General features: G+C 40.6%; 1 protein-coding gene across 5 annotated transcripts in view; it reads right to left on the bottom strand.

The window, feature by feature from the left end:
- Positions 1-19547, bottom strand: part of Ptprb (protein tyrosine phosphatase receptor type B) — a 142256-nt gene that overhangs the window by 41181 nt on the left and 81528 nt on the right. For all 5 annotated transcript variants that reach the window (XM_045153608.1, XM_045153609.1, XM_012948904.2 and 2 more), the window contains 5 exons: positions 17404-17667; positions 15529-15792; positions 14542-14823; positions 3382-3660; positions 2547-2696 (listed from right to left, as the gene is read on the bottom strand). In XM_045153608.1, the coding sequence (XP_045009543.1) occupies positions 2547-2696; positions 3382-3660; positions 14542-14823; positions 15529-15792; positions 17404-17667 (1239 nt within the window). The remainder of the gene's footprint in view (positions 1-2546; positions 2697-3381; positions 3661-14541; positions 14824-15528; positions 15793-17403; positions 17668-19547) is intronic.

Genomic DNA, 19547 nt, shown 5'->3' on the forward strand with positions numbered 1-19547 from the left:
TCCAGAGACCTTTAAGGCCTCTTATTTACTTCCATTTTCTTTTTCCTAAGTCACCCTGGCCCACGCTGAATCTTGAAGCTACCTTTCAAATTATTCTATGGGTTTTCTCCTCCCATACATCCCTTCTTCCACATTTTCTAGCCAACGAAGTTCCTTTCAGACCAGCATACTCAAGACCTAGATGAGAGGATGACTTCCTGAAATTGGCTGGTTCTTTTACTACAAATTAGCTTTCTTTTGACGTCGTACATGTGTGTGTGTATAGAGATAATAGGTGCATAATAGTAGTAGAAAAGGAATGTTGTCTTTAGGATGAGTATGTGTGTCATAATGACACTGATAAGAAATGGACTGTTATATTAGGTCACCAGGGGCCACTGCCCATCTCTGTGGACACCAATAACAGAAACCCACCTAGCTGCAGAACATGGGCAGCACTTTCTCCCTTATATTCATGAAGAAAGGTATTAATCCCATTGCTGCCTAATTGCAGTCTATCCATAACTCACTAATTTATTTTCATTTACAGAGTATGAGGAAATCTGGGATACACCACTGATCCTTGAAATTATTTAATTCATTATGCATAACCAATCCAGTGCAATTAAATAAGATGTAAAAGAACACAGATTGTTGGATACCCAGTATAACCAAACTAGCATTTAGCTTAGAAACGGCTCCAGTGTTTGTTAATTTTAAGGTTCCCTCTTATCCATACAAGGGTAAAAATTTGTCAGAAATGCACAAGAAACTGTTGTATATTATCTTAAATAATTTTGAAAAATGTAAATGAGGTAAAATAGATAAATTCTATTATAGACAAATGCATTCTTTTTAAAGAATTACATGTAATACCTCAATGGCAAATGTATATATGGACCTATTTACTCCAAATACAGTACTCGTATGGGTTGTTAGACAGAATGTGTGACTGTTACTACTTCATATTTGTCCAGTTTGTAAGAATTAGAAAAGCATGGAATGGTCTAGAAACTAACAAATGAAATATACTTGTAAAATTCCAGAGCCAGGAGTGGTGCTATATGGCTGTAATACCAGCATTCAGAAGGATGAGGCAGGAGAATCATGAGTTTGAGCCTAGCCTGGATAACATAGCTAGACCCTATCTTAAAAATCAACACAAACAGGGCTGGAGAGATGGCTCAGCATTTAAAGTTCTTACCTGCAAAGCCTTAAGGACTGAGTTCGATTCCCCAGTACCTATGTAAAAGCAGATGTACAAGGTGGCTCATGTATCTGGAATTCATTTGAAGTGGCTAGAGGCCCTAGTATGCCCAATCTTTCTCTCTCTCTCCTTCTCTCTCAAATAAATAAATAAATATTCTTTAAAAATTCAGCAACAATAACAACAACAACAAAAGACCAAGCAACACTCAGTAAGAGAGCAAAGTTTGAACATCTCTTTTTCCTTTCAAGCTTTTGTGAATTTGTGGGTGGTTTGGGAGTGCTTGCTTGAGCCATCTGAAACCGAGACAGAGAAGGGTGAAGAGATGTGAAGCATGTTGCTGACTGGTAGCAGAAAACAAACAAACAAAAAACAACCAGTAGTACACAAGATGGACGATCAGAAGTGAAGGGGGCCTTGAATGGGCTGACATAAGCCATGAAGTGTTTCTTTATTTTTTTAAGCAAGGTCTCACTGTACTTCAGGAAGACCTGGAATTCACTCTGTAGACCCAGGCTAGCCTTGAACTTGCTGCAAGCTTCCTACTGAGTGCTATAGTTAAAGATGTGTGCCACTATACTTGGCTCTGCCTTTTTTTTTTAAATGTGTATGTTGTGCATGTGAGAGTTCATGTGTGTGGGTGCATATGCACGTGTGTGTGTGTGTGTGTGTGTGTGTGTGTGTGTATGGAGGCTGAGGAAAACACGGGCATTGTTCTTCTCATGTGTTGTCCACCTTTTCTTGAGACAAGGTCTCTCATTGGCCTGGAGCTTGTCAATTAGGCTAGACTGACTGGCCAGTGAGTCCCAAGGCTCCATCTGTGTCTGCCTCCCCTGAGCTGTGATCATAGGTGTGCACCATCAAGCCTGGCATTTTTACATGATCTGGAGATAGAACTCGGGTCTTCATGCTTGTAAGGCTGAGCTATCTCCTCAGACATAACACATGGATTTCTAGCAGTACTTCTACAAATCAGTGTTATCTTTTTCAAATTTGAGACAGCATCTCACTATAGTCCAGGATGGGCTGAAACTCAGGTGATCCTCCTATCTGCCTCCCACATGTTGGGCCTTTAGGTGTGCACCACCATGGCCAGCCTGATAGCTACTGTAGGTGGGGGTAGTGCTACTAGTTTTTATTCCCCTCCCATTTAATAATTTAGCCTCAAGTACAGTAGAGTTCATTGACAAAAGTCTTGCAACAATTTTTTGTGACATCTCCCTATATGCAACAGAGACAGAGCTGAATATTATAAAAATTAACTTTGCTACTCTTCACAGCTTGCCATGGAAGGACCCCTGATATGGTTTTTAATAAGACAATCCTGTGTCTTCAAGTTGGTTAATTTATCAGAACTTACCATCGGCCTCTCTCACCACCACTGTAAAGTATTTCACAGCCCCGTTGGTGTCACTGAACCAGCTGCAGTTGACAGTGAAGTTGATGGACGATTTGCTGATGAGCACGTCCTTTTCATTCACACGAATATGTGGAGGGGGCGGGGGAGGGCCTGGAACGAGAGGTGGGATGGAAGCAAAAAGGGGTCACAAGTCTGCTTTCACTTCCTGAACAGGTCAGTGAAATAAAGGACTTTAGTCATCTGCCTCAGCCAGTGTATATGAGAGAGTGCGTGATTAAAGTGTTCATCAAGAAATTCTCCTCCTTTCCTGAAGGGAAGTAGGCAGAGGAAGTGATTTGCCAGTGGCATGTTAAACATAATGAAGGAGGCAGTTTCCCAGCAGGCTTCTTGAAGTTGTAGCATCAAATTGCTTAAAAGCTCCATTATAGCTCTAAGGAGACCAAGCCTGGTGAGGTATTTAAGTACTGACTCATTCAAGCACTTTAAGATTATCATAACATTTGTTGTCAGGCAGCTTTACCCCTAATTGGTTAGGGGTTTATTTTTTTTTTTGAGATGGGGCCTCACGTATCCCAGCCTGGCCTGAAACGCACTATGTAGTTGAAGCTGGCCTTGGATTCTGAACCTGTCATCTCCACTTCCTGCATGCTACCAGGTGTAAGCCACCATGCATGATTTTGGGAGCCTTTTGATCCTATTCTCTAAGTGACAACAAGATAGGCTTAGCTATGAATGGACTGGATGCAAGGAAATAGGAGTGGCAGTAATGATGGGCAGAGATGCAAAGCCCTCCACTCTGTGCCAACAGGCCCCGTGTACATCTGGGGGTACGTACGGTCGATCATGGTGATAGTGCTGTCTTCAACCACCTCACTGGTCACACCGGCTGACTGCACTTTGATGGATACCAGGTATCTCTTATGGGGCACTAGCATCATGATGTTAAGCAGAGACTTTTCTTTCTCCAGCTTTCTGGAAAACTCAATTTCCTGGGTGTCCATTTTACGGCATTCGATGCTGTAGCCGTCAAAGTCAGAATCAGGAGGAATCCACGAACAGGCGATGGCGGTCGAGTTCTGAGGCCGGCAATGCAAGTTCTGTATCTTGTCTGGCTCTACAGCAGAGAGAGGGAAGAGACACATTTCCACAATGTGGAAGACTCAGTTCCCCCAGCACCTTTGGCTTTCACTACCTCAGAGATCTAAACAAATAGCTCTCACAATTTATTGAATTGTTCGCTGAGTAAAAAGTTCTTACAGATCTTCAAGGAAATTTCTGTCTGACACATCGCTTTGAAAAAAAAAAAGCATTTAATGTGAGGATGTGGCTGTGGGCATAGCTCAATGGTATAGCACTTGTCTAGCATGTGCGAAGCCACACATTCTATCCCCAGAACTGCACAAGATAAAGCAAAACAACCAACTAACAACTGAAATGATATTCCTTTAGAAAACCACTAACTGGAAAAGAAAATGCAAGCAGGAGTCCTGAAATGGAGTGGCAGAAGTCAGATAGAAGGTGGGACAGAGAAGCTTAGGGGTTGGCAGTGCAGCTTGGCCAGCCTGAATCCAAATCTTATGGACCAGCACTCTGAGACAAAAGACTTCCCACCTCTACATTCCATCCGTAAAGTGAGCAAGTGGAGAGTATCTACTTCATATTATGATTTGTAGGCCCGGCCCCCTTAGAACAGTGGGTGGCATAGTAATGACTCAAGAAAATGTGAGCTCTTCCAATGAGGATGCTAAGAAACAGTATTATTGACTTGTCATCCCCTAGGCACTGACTTATGTCTCCCTCCTTCAGTCTTTCCGGTTCACATGCCATACCCAAAGCACCAAAGTTTGGGGTTCCCCATGCATGTCATGCTGTTCTGCCCCCTGACATTTATCACCACTGAGTATGGTTTTATTCTGCCTAATGAAGTGACTGACACACACTAGGAGCTCACTGAATGGTAGCTGACTTCACTTATTTCTTTTTTTAATTTTTTTTGTTTTATGTTTATTTATTTATTTGAAAGTGACAGAGAAAGAAGCAGAGAGAGAATGGGCACGCCAGGGGCTCCAGCCACTGCAAATGAACTCCAGATGCATGTGCCCCCTTGTGCATCTGGCTAACATGGGTCCTGGGGAATCGAGTCTCGAACCGGGGTCCTTAGGCTTCACAGGCAAGTGCTTAACCGCTAAGCCATCTCTCCAGCCCGACTTCACTTATTTCTGTGAGCAACATAGAAATGAGTAAAGGATTTAGTTTGAAAGAAAACCCTTATGAGGCCATGCAGAAAAGCAACCAAACTTTGAGCCTCCTTAGGCAGAAGTATGTTTACCAGCTCAAATTATATATTGTGAAGCTAAAATGTGGGGCTTTAGGTAGGTTTTGTATTTTAATTTTAGTAAACGAGCTATTTAAGAAAGAAAAGGTCTCAGATCCCCAATATTAAAACCAGAAGGGCCCTGGTCCTGCCTTAAGTGTGCGGTGGGGTGTCAGAGTTGCTGTGCCAGAGTGGGGGCCAAGACTTCTTATTCAACATCTTTCCTTTAGGAATTTCTGAGGAGCTCTCTGGTTCTGGAAAAAAAATTGAAAACTTAGTTTTCGACCACCCAATTTCACTTTAGGAGTCAAAAGCTTTGATAAAGCATAAATTAGAAACCTTGCCTTTCATGCTTGTATTTTGGCCACAGCACAAATTATAGGATTTTTTTTCAGAAAAAAATTTTACATATTGTGGAGATGGTTTAAAAATAAGACAAACAATAGTTATGAAGGACAATAAGGACCCCAAACAGGAACAACCTTTGCATTTTGGGGGTTTTCTGGTTCCTGTTACAAAGTTATTCTTTTCTCTGCTTCTTGAACCTCCCCAAATTGAAAGGGTATAGTCACTTACAGACTTCCTCGATGGGACTACATAATGTCTAGTGCACTGTATCGAATGAAAATGTAATGCACATTGTTTCAAAAAATTATTAAGAATGTCAAGACATTAATAGCAGAGAATTAAGGCAAGCTAAGAGCTCTCAGATTCTGGGGCCCTGTTTGCCTGTTAACTGGTGACCTTGTGACCTTGATCCTACTTGTAGAATAGGTTACTCAGCTTTATGAAAGACCAATGACAAGCTTTTCTAAGAACTAGGAAATAGTTCTTAGAAAGGGCCTAGTTCCTTATGATGACAGACCTACTACCCTGATTTGTGATCTAACACACCTGACTTTGTTATAGAAATTCATGTCCTAGTCACTATTAGTTAAGTGTCTCTTAACTAATATCTTAACTAATATCTGTGTGCCCCTGCACAAATTCTTGTTTCATATAAAATTCTTGTTTCATATAGAAGTATACAAATGTCAGCTAATTCACAAAATTAGATGAATGTGATTTTTGACAGACACCAACACAAAGATTGTTCAGGAAAGAGGAAGAGATGGCTGTTGAGGCAAACAATCTATATCCTTTCAAATATTAGCTGCTTGTCATTCTGTGGTGCTCCCTACAAACCAAGTTGCAGGTGAGATCAAATGACACCTTCTCTTTACAGCCTTGGACAGGTTTCTTTTAAAAGATCCTGCCTAATCCATAATTCTGAAAATTATAAAAAGAATGACATGGGATTTTCTTTGCTCTCTTCCTGCAGGTCCTTCCTCTTTCTTGTTCACCTCTACATCCCACCTATTCTCAGGAGGCAAGTCATGCCTCCATTCACTAACCACTGGGTCCCTTTTCTGGTATCTACTTCTGCATTTAAGGAGCTTAGAAGTCATCCGTCCTAACAAGTATACAGTAACAAGTAAGCCAAACAGACTGGAAATAAACAACTCTTGTTGGATCCATAGAACAGGTGAGGACACAGAACAGACACTGCCTCCAAGATTCCAGACACAGAGAGACATGTAGGACAGGATTACCAAGACATGAGCCAAAGACTACCCAGTGGGAGTAGGAAAACTGGAACTGCAGCTGAAGAACTGCTACAGGATAAAATCTGAGAGTTAAACACTCCAAGGGACCCATCCATAGGGAGCCTTGCACTTTTTGTAACTTTGAGCTCTGGAAGCTCAACTAAGATAATAAATATTAGAGGAAAGTCCTCTGTACTTCTGGCAGCAAAACAGAAAAAGAAAGCACCAGAGTGCTATGTTCTAATAAGTTCTCCTCTCAGGAGAATCAAACCAAGGCTAAACATGCTAGGGTGCTATTGGAACCTAATGTGGTGGGGGCAAAATGCCTTCCTCTAGCCAATCTACCCTTCCTCTTCCAGCTAACCGAGTAGAGTGTAGGATGAGAAGCATTTGTGAAGATCACAGTACGGAGGCACAGGCTCACTAAAAGAATCACATCTAATCAATCACTGTAAACTAGGCCTCACCACATTACCACCACAATGCTAAACACTCACAGTTTCTTTTTTATTAAATTTTTTTTATTTGAGAGTCACACACACACACACACACACACACACACACACACACACACGCAGAGATAAAGATAGAATGGGCATGACAGGGCCTCCAGCCATTGCAAACAAACTCTAGATGCATGCAGCACCTTGTACATCTGGCTTACATGGGTACTGGTGAAACTGAGCCTTGAGCTGGGGTCCTTAGGCTTCACAGGCAAGTGCTTAACTGCTAAGCCATCTCTCCAGCCCCGAGACAGGGTATCTTAACAGCTTGATACCTGTCTCTGCCTCCCGAGTGTTGGGATTATCAGTGCACACCACCATACTCAGATATATTTTTTATATGGGTTCTGGGGATTGAACTCAGGCACTTGTGCTTGTGTAGCAAATACTTGAGTGATTGAATTATAGTGAGACCCAGCCCTTCAACTATGTGTTTTATTAACAACTAATAACTACCTGATATGATTTTAGAATCTACATATGATGGCTACTTTTCTAGTTTTGCCCCTATCAATCTATCTCTACAGTGTACTCAGAGTGACTTTCTAAGAAACAAATATGGTCATACTACTTGGGCTGATATTGAGCTGACCCACTTGAATGAAGTTCAAAGTTGGAACCACAGAAGATGGTTCATGAGCTGACTTTCTTTATCCTAATGCTCTGGCTAACTGAACATCTCTCTATTCAACATTGAAACCACAGTGGCTTCTGGGTATGATGGTGGTGTACTAACCATGCTAAAACAGCCTGGGGTTGGGGAAATAAGCAGAAAAATAGCAAAATGTACTCTTCTGCAGAAGAGTGAAGGTATATAAGGAATTATTAACCTCAGCAGAGAAGCGGAAGAGTACCAGAGCTTCTAGAAAACAGGAAACCAGCCAGAATCGGCTCCCACCACTATGTTGGTCCATGTGGCCATCTGGCTATGCCTGAGCAGCAAGGATCCAGGTGACAGGATTTTCCACTGACACCAGCCTCCTCGCAAGGTCAAAAATCCTGAAGTGGAAGACAGCAGGGACCAGCTGAGTGGTTCCTAAGGAAGAGGATCACAGGGAACAGCTATGCAACTCCAGTACAACTTTAGGCACCCTCCACAGCCTTCCCTCTCCAACCATCAGTGCTGGCGTCCACTGGGTAACTGGGGAAGGGAACTCAGCTACGTAGCACCCATCACAATCAGAGCAGTGGAATCACTAACCCAACCAGCTTAGCTGAGCCCACAGCACAGTAAAGAGAGACCCAAGTGGTCATGTAGCATAGGTGAGACCAAAGTCATCCAGAAGGTCATTAAAAGGACTGACTTATGCTGGGTCAGTACCTGCCCCAAAGCCTCCTCCACTGGAAGTATTAACTGCACCTTCCATGTCAGGGAACGTTATGTGTTAGATTTGATTGATGGTTGACTTTGCCATTATTATTTTTTTATGAGACAGAGAAAGAGAGACGGGGGGGGGGGGGAGGAATTGGCAATTCCAGAGCCTCAAGCCACTGCAGTCAATCTCTAGATGTGTGTACTATCTAGTGCACATGTAAAACCTTGTGCACCTGCATCATGTTGTGTGTCTGGCTTACATGGGATCTGGAGAGTTGAACATGAGTCCTTAGGCTTCACAGGCAAGTACTTGAGCTGCTAAGCCATCTCTCCAGCCCTTTGCAATTCTTAATGAGCTGCATTTGGGGTTGCCCTTTGTTGCTTCCTGATTTATAGTGCCTTTGACTTCTTCTTCTGTCATTCTTGGGGAGGGGGTCTCTTTTGGCCCCAGGCTGACCTGGAACACTTTACATAGCAGAAATCTCAGCCTCCCAGTTGGCAGGATTAAGGGTGTAGGACTACACACCCTCAAAGACTTTGACTTTGTTAGATTATCTGTTTTGAATCCCCACTCCTACATAAATACTCCCTGCTGGTTTTGATTGAATGCTCAGTTGAATTTTAGAATTTTCCTATATTTTGCTCCACCCAGCCAAGTAAAATACTTGCCAAGCAGGCAAGTACAACACCTAGGATCACTTCTGATGTTATTCTGGGAGTAATATAAGCACCACACCTGGTACTTAAGCTCCTACCCTGAAGATATATAAAGTCAGATTGCACATCTAAGAATATTACAGATAATTAGAAAACTCAAGCATCAAATTAAACCAAGATGCAAAAATCTCTACATTATAAGAAACACAACATATCAAGACAATATAATTCTACCAAAATTACAAATCCATTAGAAATGACCTCCAGTGATACTTATTTAGATGAAATGTCTAATAAAGATTTCAAAAGAATGATTTTAACTATGTTCAAGGAAATCAAAGGAATCAAAGAAGAAAATGGACAGCCAACTTAATGAAATAAGGAGGTCAACACAAGACATGAATAAGGAAATAGAAATACTGAAGAAAAACCAATCAGAAATACTAGAAATTAAAACCACAGTAATTCAAATTAAAAACTCTGTAGAAAATCTCACCAGTAGAATGGATGAAGGAGAGAACAGAATATCTAAACTAGAAGACAAGGTGGTAAACCTAATACAGTCCAATAAAGAGAAAGACAAAGTAATAGGAAGGTATGAATGGGAATTTCAAGACATTTGGGACACTATGAAGAGATCAAACGTAAGAATCAGGGTATAGTAGTTGGACAAGAATTTCACTCTAAAGCCATAGTAAGTATCTTCAACAAAATCACTGAAGTAGATGGGAAGAAATAATAAAGATTAGGGCAGAAATTAATGCAATAAAAACCAAAAAAGAAAAATACAAAAACTCAATGAAACAAAGAATTGGTTCTTTGAAAGAATAGACAAGATTGATAAGCCCTTAGCAAATCTGACCAAAAGAAAGAAGAAACACAAATTAATAAAATTAACACTATCACAATAGATTAATAAATTATAATTTAATAAAAAGCACCATTATGGGCTGGAGAGGTGGCTTAGTGGTTAAGCACTTGCCTGTGAAGCCTAAGGACCCAGGTTTGAGGCTTGATTTCCCAGGACCCACATTAGCTAGATGCACAAGGGGGCACATGCACCTGGAGTTCATTTGCAGTGGCTGGTGGCCCTGGCATAGCCACTCTCTCTCTCTCTCTCTCTCTGTCACTCTCAAATAAATAAATAAACAAACAAACAAACAAAATTTTTTTTAAAAAAGCACCATTACAACTGATACCAAAGAAATTCAGAAAATCATAAAGACATACTTTAAGAATATATACTCCACTAAGTTTGAAAATCTGAAGGAAATGGATGGTTTCCTAGATTTATATGACCTACCAAAATTAAATGAAGATGAGATAAACCATTTTAATAGACCTATAACTAGCACAGAGATTCAAGCAATTATAAAAACATCTTCCAACTAAAAAAAAAATGCCAGACCCAGATGGATTCACTGGTGAATTTTACGAGACTATCATGGAAAAACTAAAACCAATGCTTCTCAAACTTTTCCACAAAATAGAAAAGGAAGGAATACTACCAAACTCCTTCCATGAAGCCAGCATCACCCTGATACCAAAACCGGCAAAGACAGAACAAAAACAGAAAATTACAGAGCAATCTCCCTTATAAACATAGATACAAAAATCTCAACAAAATACAGGCAAACAATATAAGAATATATCCAAAAGAACATTTAACCCAAACAAGTAGGCTTTATCCCAGAGATGCAGAGATGGTTCAACATATGCAAATTGATAAATGTAATATACTACATAAATGGACTCAGGTAAAAATCACATGATCATGTCAATAGATGCAGAGAAGCCATTTGACAAAATCCAACATCCCTTCATGGTAAAAGTCCTAAAGAAACTGGAAATAGAAGGAACCTATATTAACATAATAGAGGCTATTTATGATAAACCTACAGCCACCATAGTACTAAATGGGGGAAAACCTGAAGCTTTTCCACCATAATAAGGAACAAGACAAGGGTGTTCACTGTCCCCACTTTTATTTAATATAGCATTAGAAGTCCTAGATATAGCAATAAGGCAAGAAACACACATAAAAGGGATACAAATTGGAAGGAAGATATCAAATTATTATTTTCAGATGACATGATTATATACATAAAGGACCCAAAAGACTCTGCCAGGAAACTATCAGAGCTGATAAACACTTTTAGCAACATAGCAGGATACAAAATAAGCACGCAGAAATCAGTAGATTTCCTATATGCTAACAACAAACATGTGGAGGATGAAATTAGGGAAGCACTCCCATTCACAATTGCCTCAAAAAATATAAATAAAGTACCTGGGAATAAACCTAACCAAGGAAGTGGACGATCTAAAATGAAAACTTTAAAATACTCATGTGAGAAATTTCAGAGGACACCAGGAAATAGTAAGACATACCTTGGATTGGAAGAACTAGTATTGTAAAAATGTCAATCTTACCAAAAGCAATCTATACATCTAATACAACCACCATCAAAATTTCAATGGCATTTTTCATGGAAATAAAAAAATCCTAAAATTGATTTTGAAGCACAAAATCCTCAAATAGCCAAAACAATTTTGAGCAACAAAGATAAGGCTTGGCAATATCACCATACCTGATTTTAAGCTATACTACATAGCTATAGTAACAAAAACAGCACAAAATCAGACACATAGATCAATGGAACAGAACAAAGGATCCAGATGTAAATACATGGCAGCTACAGCCATTTGATTTTTGACAAAAAATGCCAAAAATATTCTTTGGAGAAAAGACAGCCTCTTTAACAAATGGCGCTGGGAAAACTGGATATCTATATGTAGAAGGATGAAAATAGATCTTTGTCTCTCTCTCTATGCATAAGAATCAATTCCAAATGGATCAAAGACCTCAATATTGGATCTGAAACTGCCAGAGGAAAAAGTAGGGGAAATTCTTAAAGATATTGGCATAGGCAATGACTTTCTGAATATAACCTCAGTTGCTCAGGAAATGAAACCACTAATCAACCACTGGAACTAATGAACTTAAAACACTTTTGCACAGAAAAGGATACCGTGAATATAGCAAAGAGGCAAACTACAGAATGGGAGAAAAATCTTTGTCAGCTATGCATCTGACAGAGTATTAATATCCAGGATTATACATAAAAAATGGGCTAAGGAACACAATAGAGTTCTCAAAAGAAGAATAACATCTCAAAAATGTTCATCCTTAGCCATCAGGGAAATGTAAATTAAAATTACTTGGAGATTCCATGTCACTCCTATCAGAATGGCTGTTACCAAGAAAACAAATGACAATAAATGCTGGCAAGGATGTGGAAAAAGAGGAACCCTTCTACATTGTTGGTGAGAATGTAAAGTACTACAGTTATGGAAATTAGTGTGGAGGTTTCTGAGACAGCTAAAAATAGATTTATCATATGACCCAGCTATACCACTCCTAGGCATACAACTGAAGGACTCTTCTCACTACCTTAGAGATACTTGCTAACAGTATTTATTGCCACTCTATTCACAATAGTTAGGAAATGGAACCAGCCTAGATATCCCTCAAATGATGAGTGGATAATGAAGATGTAGTACATTTATACAATGGAGTTTTATCCAATAGTAAAGAAAAATGAAATTTTGAAATTGTAGGGAAATGGATGGATTTGGAAAGGGTTATACAAAGTGAGGTAACCCAGGCCCAGGAAGCCAAATGTTGCATGTTCTCTCTCATATGTGGATACTAGCTACAAATGTTTAGACTTATACTTGAGTTGGGATAAAAATTGGTAGCAGAGGCCAGTAAGTTAGAAAGGGGCTATAAGGAAGGGAGAAGGAAGGATTAAGGGGATGGTATTTCATGTATTTATGAAGATGAACAGATTACTGGGAGTGCAATGGCCTAAGTGAGGTCATGGGAAGAGATTGAGTAAAACAAGGGTGAGGGGAAGTTTACTCAAAGTTTAAGATATGAATAAGCCACATACATGGAAACCTACTTTTTTGGATAATGGCACACCCAGAAGCCATAGACTGTTACTGCAAAATTTTAGTACCAGGGATGGGATACCTGCCAGTTAGTTCTTGGCCAGTGAGGTCTCTGATGCCCCCAAAACATTACAGGCCATTGCCAAGGCTCTTGGTTTCCCAACAGAAATAGAAGGTAAGACCCTATTGCTGAAGACTCCACAGGCTTGGGCTGCGGCATCTCTGAGAAAACAAGCTGCAGCTGAACTGAAAAACCTCCTCCCAGTAGATCAGCTGACAGAAAGCTGGAAAAAGCTGTGCTGCACACAGCCCTATGGGAGAGAGAAGTCATCAGTGGTGAAGACAGTGGACACTGCAATCCTTAATTCTGACGAGGCAGGCCAAATGACTGAACAGGTGCAACAGTGCCATGTGTGTTATGGGGGAACCAACTGCTCTCTAACTGGACTAGAGACCTGCTCCATGGGAGGGAAGACATGCCTGGTACTAAAACCCTAATCAAAAACCAAACCTATAGTATGGAGGTCAGGAGCCCTAGGAGTGTAATGCTTGCTTTTGTCTGGATAAATTCATATATTATGCTCATCAAACTGCCCTGGAAGCACTTTAAAAAATGTTCATACCCATATATTAATTCTGTTCTCTTTTGGTTAGAGAAGCTTCTCTTTTCAGATGGTGGTGACCACTGGGATAACCCAAAACCATAGTGCTCAGAAGAAGTGACAAAGGAGTGTTAAGCACTGAAGCATCTCTATCACACCTTCTAAGGCTTAGCGTCTATTGCAGAAGAAGTGTCAGAAAGAATATAAGAGCCAAAGGAAGGGTAGGACTGCTTAGAATGAAACTGTTCAGACACAAATTGGCCTGGATATCCATGACCTCCCAAGTGCCTTCACAAGACCCTCATAATAGGAAGAAAAGATAGTGACATCAAAATAAAAGAGAGACTAATAGAGAGGGGCTGGTTGTGGGGGAGAGTAGGTTTGTGAAGGGAAAGTGGGGGGATTATCATAGTTTACTATCTATAATTATGAAACTTGTCAATAAAAAAGTTAAACAGTTGATGCTGCAGCAGGTAAGATGCTTCATGAGCTGATTCTCTTCATGCTGATGCTCTGGCTCACTGAACTTATCTCTGCTCCTTGCTACTAGGTTTTTTTCTCTTCTCTCTGGCCTTGCAATGCTTTATTGTAACTCAAAACTTCTCCATTTCTACCTGGTAAATTCTGCTCTCTCTCTCTCTCTTTCTCTCTCTGTCTCTCTCTGTCTCTGTCTCTCTCTCTCTCTCTCTCACACACACACACACACACACACTTTCACTAATGATGTTTCTTCTTTCAGGAAGTAGCCTTGTTTTGTTTTGGGTCAGATTCCCCTGACATGCATTTTTATGTGCCATTTACTTCTCTTTCACACTCAAAGCACAATTATCAGTCTAGCACTTCCCACCCAAGCTCCACAAGGTCAGGGATTACTTTTTTGTTGGGCGTTGCAGTTAATGTGGAGGGAATGAAGAATTCATGGTGACTTCTGCTTGAATCCAAATCCAACTGATGGCAAAATTGTGGATTCAAACCAAGCCCCACTAGAATAAAGATGCTGAGCATGCATTTCATTTCCTCTCATCCCATCTGCAAGTCAAGAGTGGTGAGACATGTCATACTTGTCCTCACAGATCCAGAAATAGGTTTGCTGTAGGTTTTCCCGGCATCTCCACTGATCGTCCTGACACTGAAGTGATAGGATCTCCCTGGACGGAGACCATAGACAATGCGACCTTCTGACTTCCTGTTGCTGTAGGGGTTGAAGACAGTGAGTGCATCCCGGGGAAGCCACTGCAGCTCAAAGTCATTGTAGTCCGTCCAGTCTGGAGGCCCCTTCCACGTGATGGCCAAGGAAGTGTTTGAGACATCAGCAAAGGACAAGAGACTTGGAGGACTTGGGGCTGTTATGTAAAATAAAGTGAAAACTCACATAGCCACATCTGAACCATAACATAATAAATAAGACAGCAAGCAACATCAGGCCTACTTTTAATGTACTTTTTAATAAGAGATAACATAACAGTAACGTAGTAGAAGTTTTCCTTTGTAGTATGGACTATGCACAAGGCTCCATCATTTAGCATTGTCACTTATCTTTCTTTAATATTCATAACAGAGCTTTCTTACTTCTGGTCTGTAGAGCATGAGTGTGCCCTGAATGGGTTACAAGTGTGCAAAAGTATTGAATTCATTAGATTTGGAGGCAGTGGGGATGAGGTTCATGGATGTTTGTGGATTGATCCCAGAGTGGAACTCAGATACTATCCATGTGTGCCCAAGCCATGAAAGCATTTGACAGACTATTCAGGTCAGCGTGATAGTACTGTATGTAATTAACCTCATTTTACAGATATGAAAAATGAGGCTTAGAGATTCTCAATGATCTACCACACTTCACTAAGTAAGTTGCAGTGCTAAGCCAAGGACCTGGTGCTTTTGGCCCCCTTGTATCTATTATCCACTGGATCATAGAGCCTTTACAAGTTCAGAGGCTAGGGTACGGCATGATATTATTGACTATTTCCTATTAACATCATAATTAAAATGCATCTTTAGCTTTAACTTCCTTTCAACACTTGGCCACTGGCGACTGAGGGGCATCTTACCTGTCCTGCCCTCTCCTGTGACTTTATTGCTGAGGTCTCCACTGTGAGTCACCACACACAATGTATACTTCCTCCCAGGAATTAGGCCATGGAAACGCCACTCGGTGAGGTTCTTGTCTTTATGGTTTTCCTTCTTTGTGCCATTGGGATTGTAGAGAATCAGTTCATAGAAGTCAAATTCTCCAGAGGCTGGAGTCCAGCTAAACCAGAGGCTATCTGTCATGTTCTGATTGGATCCTTTCAGATGATTCACAGCAGCAGGAACTAAAACAGAAGAAAAACACTTGCTGATAACCAAGCAGGAGCAACAGCCTCTAAGTCCACAGCAAGGATCTCAGTGACCATGGGGTACCGTTACGTCATGTATTCTGCAGTCAATGTCTTCTATGGAGACACAGGTGAAGTAGCGAGGTGATGCAGGTTAGAAAAAAACAAAGGTGGCGGCAATCCTGTATGCTGGTTGTGAGCACCTGGATGAGCAGGTACAATGAGAGTTTCACCCATGATTAGTACTAGGTAGTAGTATTCCACTTAGCTTAAAAAGGACCCTGAAACTCTTAATAAATTATTTCAGCTCCTTACATTCTGACCCATCTCTCTGGCAGCCAACATTCTCAAAACAACTCTGAGTCTCTTTGCTTCCTTTCCATCTGCCTTTAGGTCCTCAGTTCTTTCATCTTCTTTCTTCTTCATTGGCACAGCCTCAACTGAGATGTGTTAAAAGTCACCTTTGCAATCATAGAAAATCATACTGTTACCTACTCCATAGATATTTGCTTAAAATTTGGTATTCTTTGGATAATGAGATGTGAAGATTGTTGTTCTCTATTGGGGGAACAATTTTCTTATAAATGTAAAATCTCACTTTGCCATCCCCCTGCCTCAGCTCCTGAGTATTGGGATTACAAACCTACACCACTATGCCTGGATGGGGAAACTTGGAACATTAATAAGCAGGTGAAGGAAGATGTGCAGAGGACAGGTTACCCTAGCAATGGGGACAACTAGACAATACTACTTGAGGTCTGAACTTATTACTCCTCTTCTTCATTTGCTTTAATGGACCAACTGAAAATTTCTATTCTGTATCCTTGGGGTGTTTTCTTCACATGTCTCCTCATATGTTCAGCTGAAATGCTACTCTGTTTAAAGTAATATATTTTCCTGCTAAGTCATGATATGTTGTCGGTTTAATAGAATTTAGTCATCTCTGTTTCAAACCTGCTGTCCTGTCCCCTAGTCTTTCCTCTAATGTAGAGTTCTTTGAGGTCAGGAGCCTTATATGTCTTGTCCATTGTCATTTTCTAGTAATGAGTTATGTGTCTGACACCTAAAAATACTCAAAGATATTTTTTCAAATGATAAAAAACATTGACTATGATTCAATTAGTAGAAAAAGAGGAGATTTTGTTGCTATTTGTAGTTCAGAGAGAAGCTTCTGTCTCATCTTCCCAGAACTCTTTATTTTAACTTGTGTTCGGTTTCTACTTCACAGTGGTCACTGTCTATGCGTCCAATACCTAGTGGCTCTTCTTTGGACCTTTCCTTCATTTTATCTATTATTTGTAGGAAGCTGAAGGCTATATATTAAATAAAGCCAAGAGGGGTCACAACCCTTTTGTGTGGTTTGCTGGTAAGTACAGGAACTGATATATTTTTCATAGTCACAGAAGGCAAGAACATGGAGGCAAAAGAACAGAAGTCAGTGGAAAACTGGACACAAATTACAAGTCAAAGCCTGATTTAGGGTCAAAAGCTCCAAGGTCACAAATTTATATAAAGTTCTACTCTGGATAAGTTGGGAAGGAAGAGAAGAAAATCAAGACCAAGCTAGTGATTATGTGACAATGATTACTCCTTAGGCCTGGATCTTACCTGTTCTCCCAAATATGAATGACTCATTAGATAGTTCCCCACTGTGAGTGACGATCACCATCTTGTACTTGCGGCCTTGAAGCAAGTTCTGGAAAGAAAAGCTCTGGACTTGTGGGTCAACTTGAGCTCTCTTCTGAAGGCTTCGATCTGGGTTGTACAGGAAGATATTGTAACCGTTGAGCTCCCCCTCTGAGGCAGTCCAGCTGAAGGACAGGTGTCTAGTGGAGTTCTCTGTGATCCTCAGGTTGGTGACAGCTGCAGGGACTGAGAAAGTCAACAAGCAAGATGAGATACAATGTCAGCATGTCCCTGACACAGCTCACGATTTATACTTTGCTGGTTAAACACATGGTCCCTGCTTGTAAGATATGCGGACTTCTGCTGAATGTAAACAGCGGCCTATGGTTGTCACTTGCAGGGGTTGTTCTGAGGCATCTTGGTGACAGTCCTTACCAGTGGTCCTTTTGGTCTCTTATCTGGACAGCTCTAAGTTCCAAACAGGTATTTGCGGTTCCTTTGGGAAAGCCCAAGGTGTCATGGCCAGGGTCCACACTGGCAAATTATCATCTCTCTCCCTGTCCAGGCTGCAGAACAAGGAGCATGTGATCCAGGTCCTGTGTAGGGCCAAGCTCAAGTTTCCTGGGCATGGGCAGACCTGCATTTCCTAGTAGTGGGGCTTTGCCAAGTTTAAGGCAGGTGACTTGAAGCCCATCCATGGTAGCTGAGAAGCAGCTCATTCCTGATAGCTATGGGGTTACATACATCCCCAACCATGGTTTCCAGGGCAAATTTTGTGCTGGGCACTTGTGAAGGCTTCTCTGTGGTATTTCTTCCTTATTCAAGCCCATCAATAAATCCCACTTCTTATGTGAAACAAAGAAACATGCCTTCATGGAAACTCCAAAACAAAAAACAAAACCAAACTAAACTGAACTAAAAAACAACTGAAGTTTTGAATTGCTAATGCCAAACTATTAATTTAAAAGCAAAATGAAATACTAAAAAGCCCCAAGGACACAAAGGGGGGAATTATCACAGATACTTTTTAGATATAAAATAAATGTTAATTAGACCTGCATGACTACATTTCAATAGTATGAACTAAATTAGAATACCAACTAAGGGCTTGCCAACAGTTTTTTGGAGGGAAGGACAGTGGGAAGAATAATGGATAGAACATAAAGGGAAAGGAAAATAAAAGGAAGGGAACTAGGGCTTAGGGAACTGGGAAAGAAAAATAATAGGAAAACCCAAAAGCATTAAAAAAATGCTTATTTGGCAACTGCTTTGGCTTTCAGGGCTGCCTTTTCAAAGGTGATCAAGTGGTGTTAGAGACAGCCTGCTTCCAGATGTCAGCCTTCCTGTTTCTAGAACTATTTTATCTTTGTGTGTGTGTGAGAGAGAGAGAATTGGCACACCAGGGCCTCCAGCTACTACAATGGAACTCCAGATGCATGTGCCACCTTGTGTGCACGTGTGCAACCTTGTCTGCTTGCTTCACCTTGGCCTACCTGGGATCTGGAGAATTGAACATCCTTAGCTTTTGCAGGCAAACAAATTAACTACTAAGCCATCTCTACAGTCCATTTTAACTATTTTAATTGAACAAATTTACGAAGCAGAGTATGATGATTTCATAAGCACATATAATACATAATGGTCAAATCACAGTAGTTAACATTCTCATCCCCACAAGCATTAGTTTTTTTTAACACATAACAATCACACACATTAATGGAGTACACTGTGATATTTCAATACAATTAAACAATATGTACTGAGCAATGCCTCCATCTCCTTTCAGTACTTTTGTGCTTAGAGCCTTTGAACTCACTTTTTGTTATTCACAAAATATGTAATAGGCTATTGTGAATTTTAGTCTTTCTGCAACACTATAAAAACCAGAATTACTTCTAGTAAATATACTCTCACCAATTATCCAGCCAACTTATACACCCCATTCTCACACCTTCTCAGCCTCTAGTAATCAGTACTCCACATTCCAAAGGACACTTGTAAACATCTGCATGTGAGAGAGAATACGCAGGCTTTGGATTGCTGTGCCTGACTTGTTTCACTTAACATAATATTCTTCCATTCTATCTTTTTGTTTGTTTTTTGTTTTTGCCTGTGATAGGACCGAA

The sequence above is a fragment of the Jaculus jaculus genome, chromosome 6 (assembly GCF_020740685.1).
Source record: "Jaculus jaculus isolate mJacJac1 chromosome 6, mJacJac1.mat.Y.cur, whole genome shotgun sequence".
In the NCBI taxonomy this organism is placed as follows: domain Eukaryota; kingdom Metazoa; phylum Chordata; class Mammalia; order Rodentia; family Dipodidae; genus Jaculus; species Jaculus jaculus.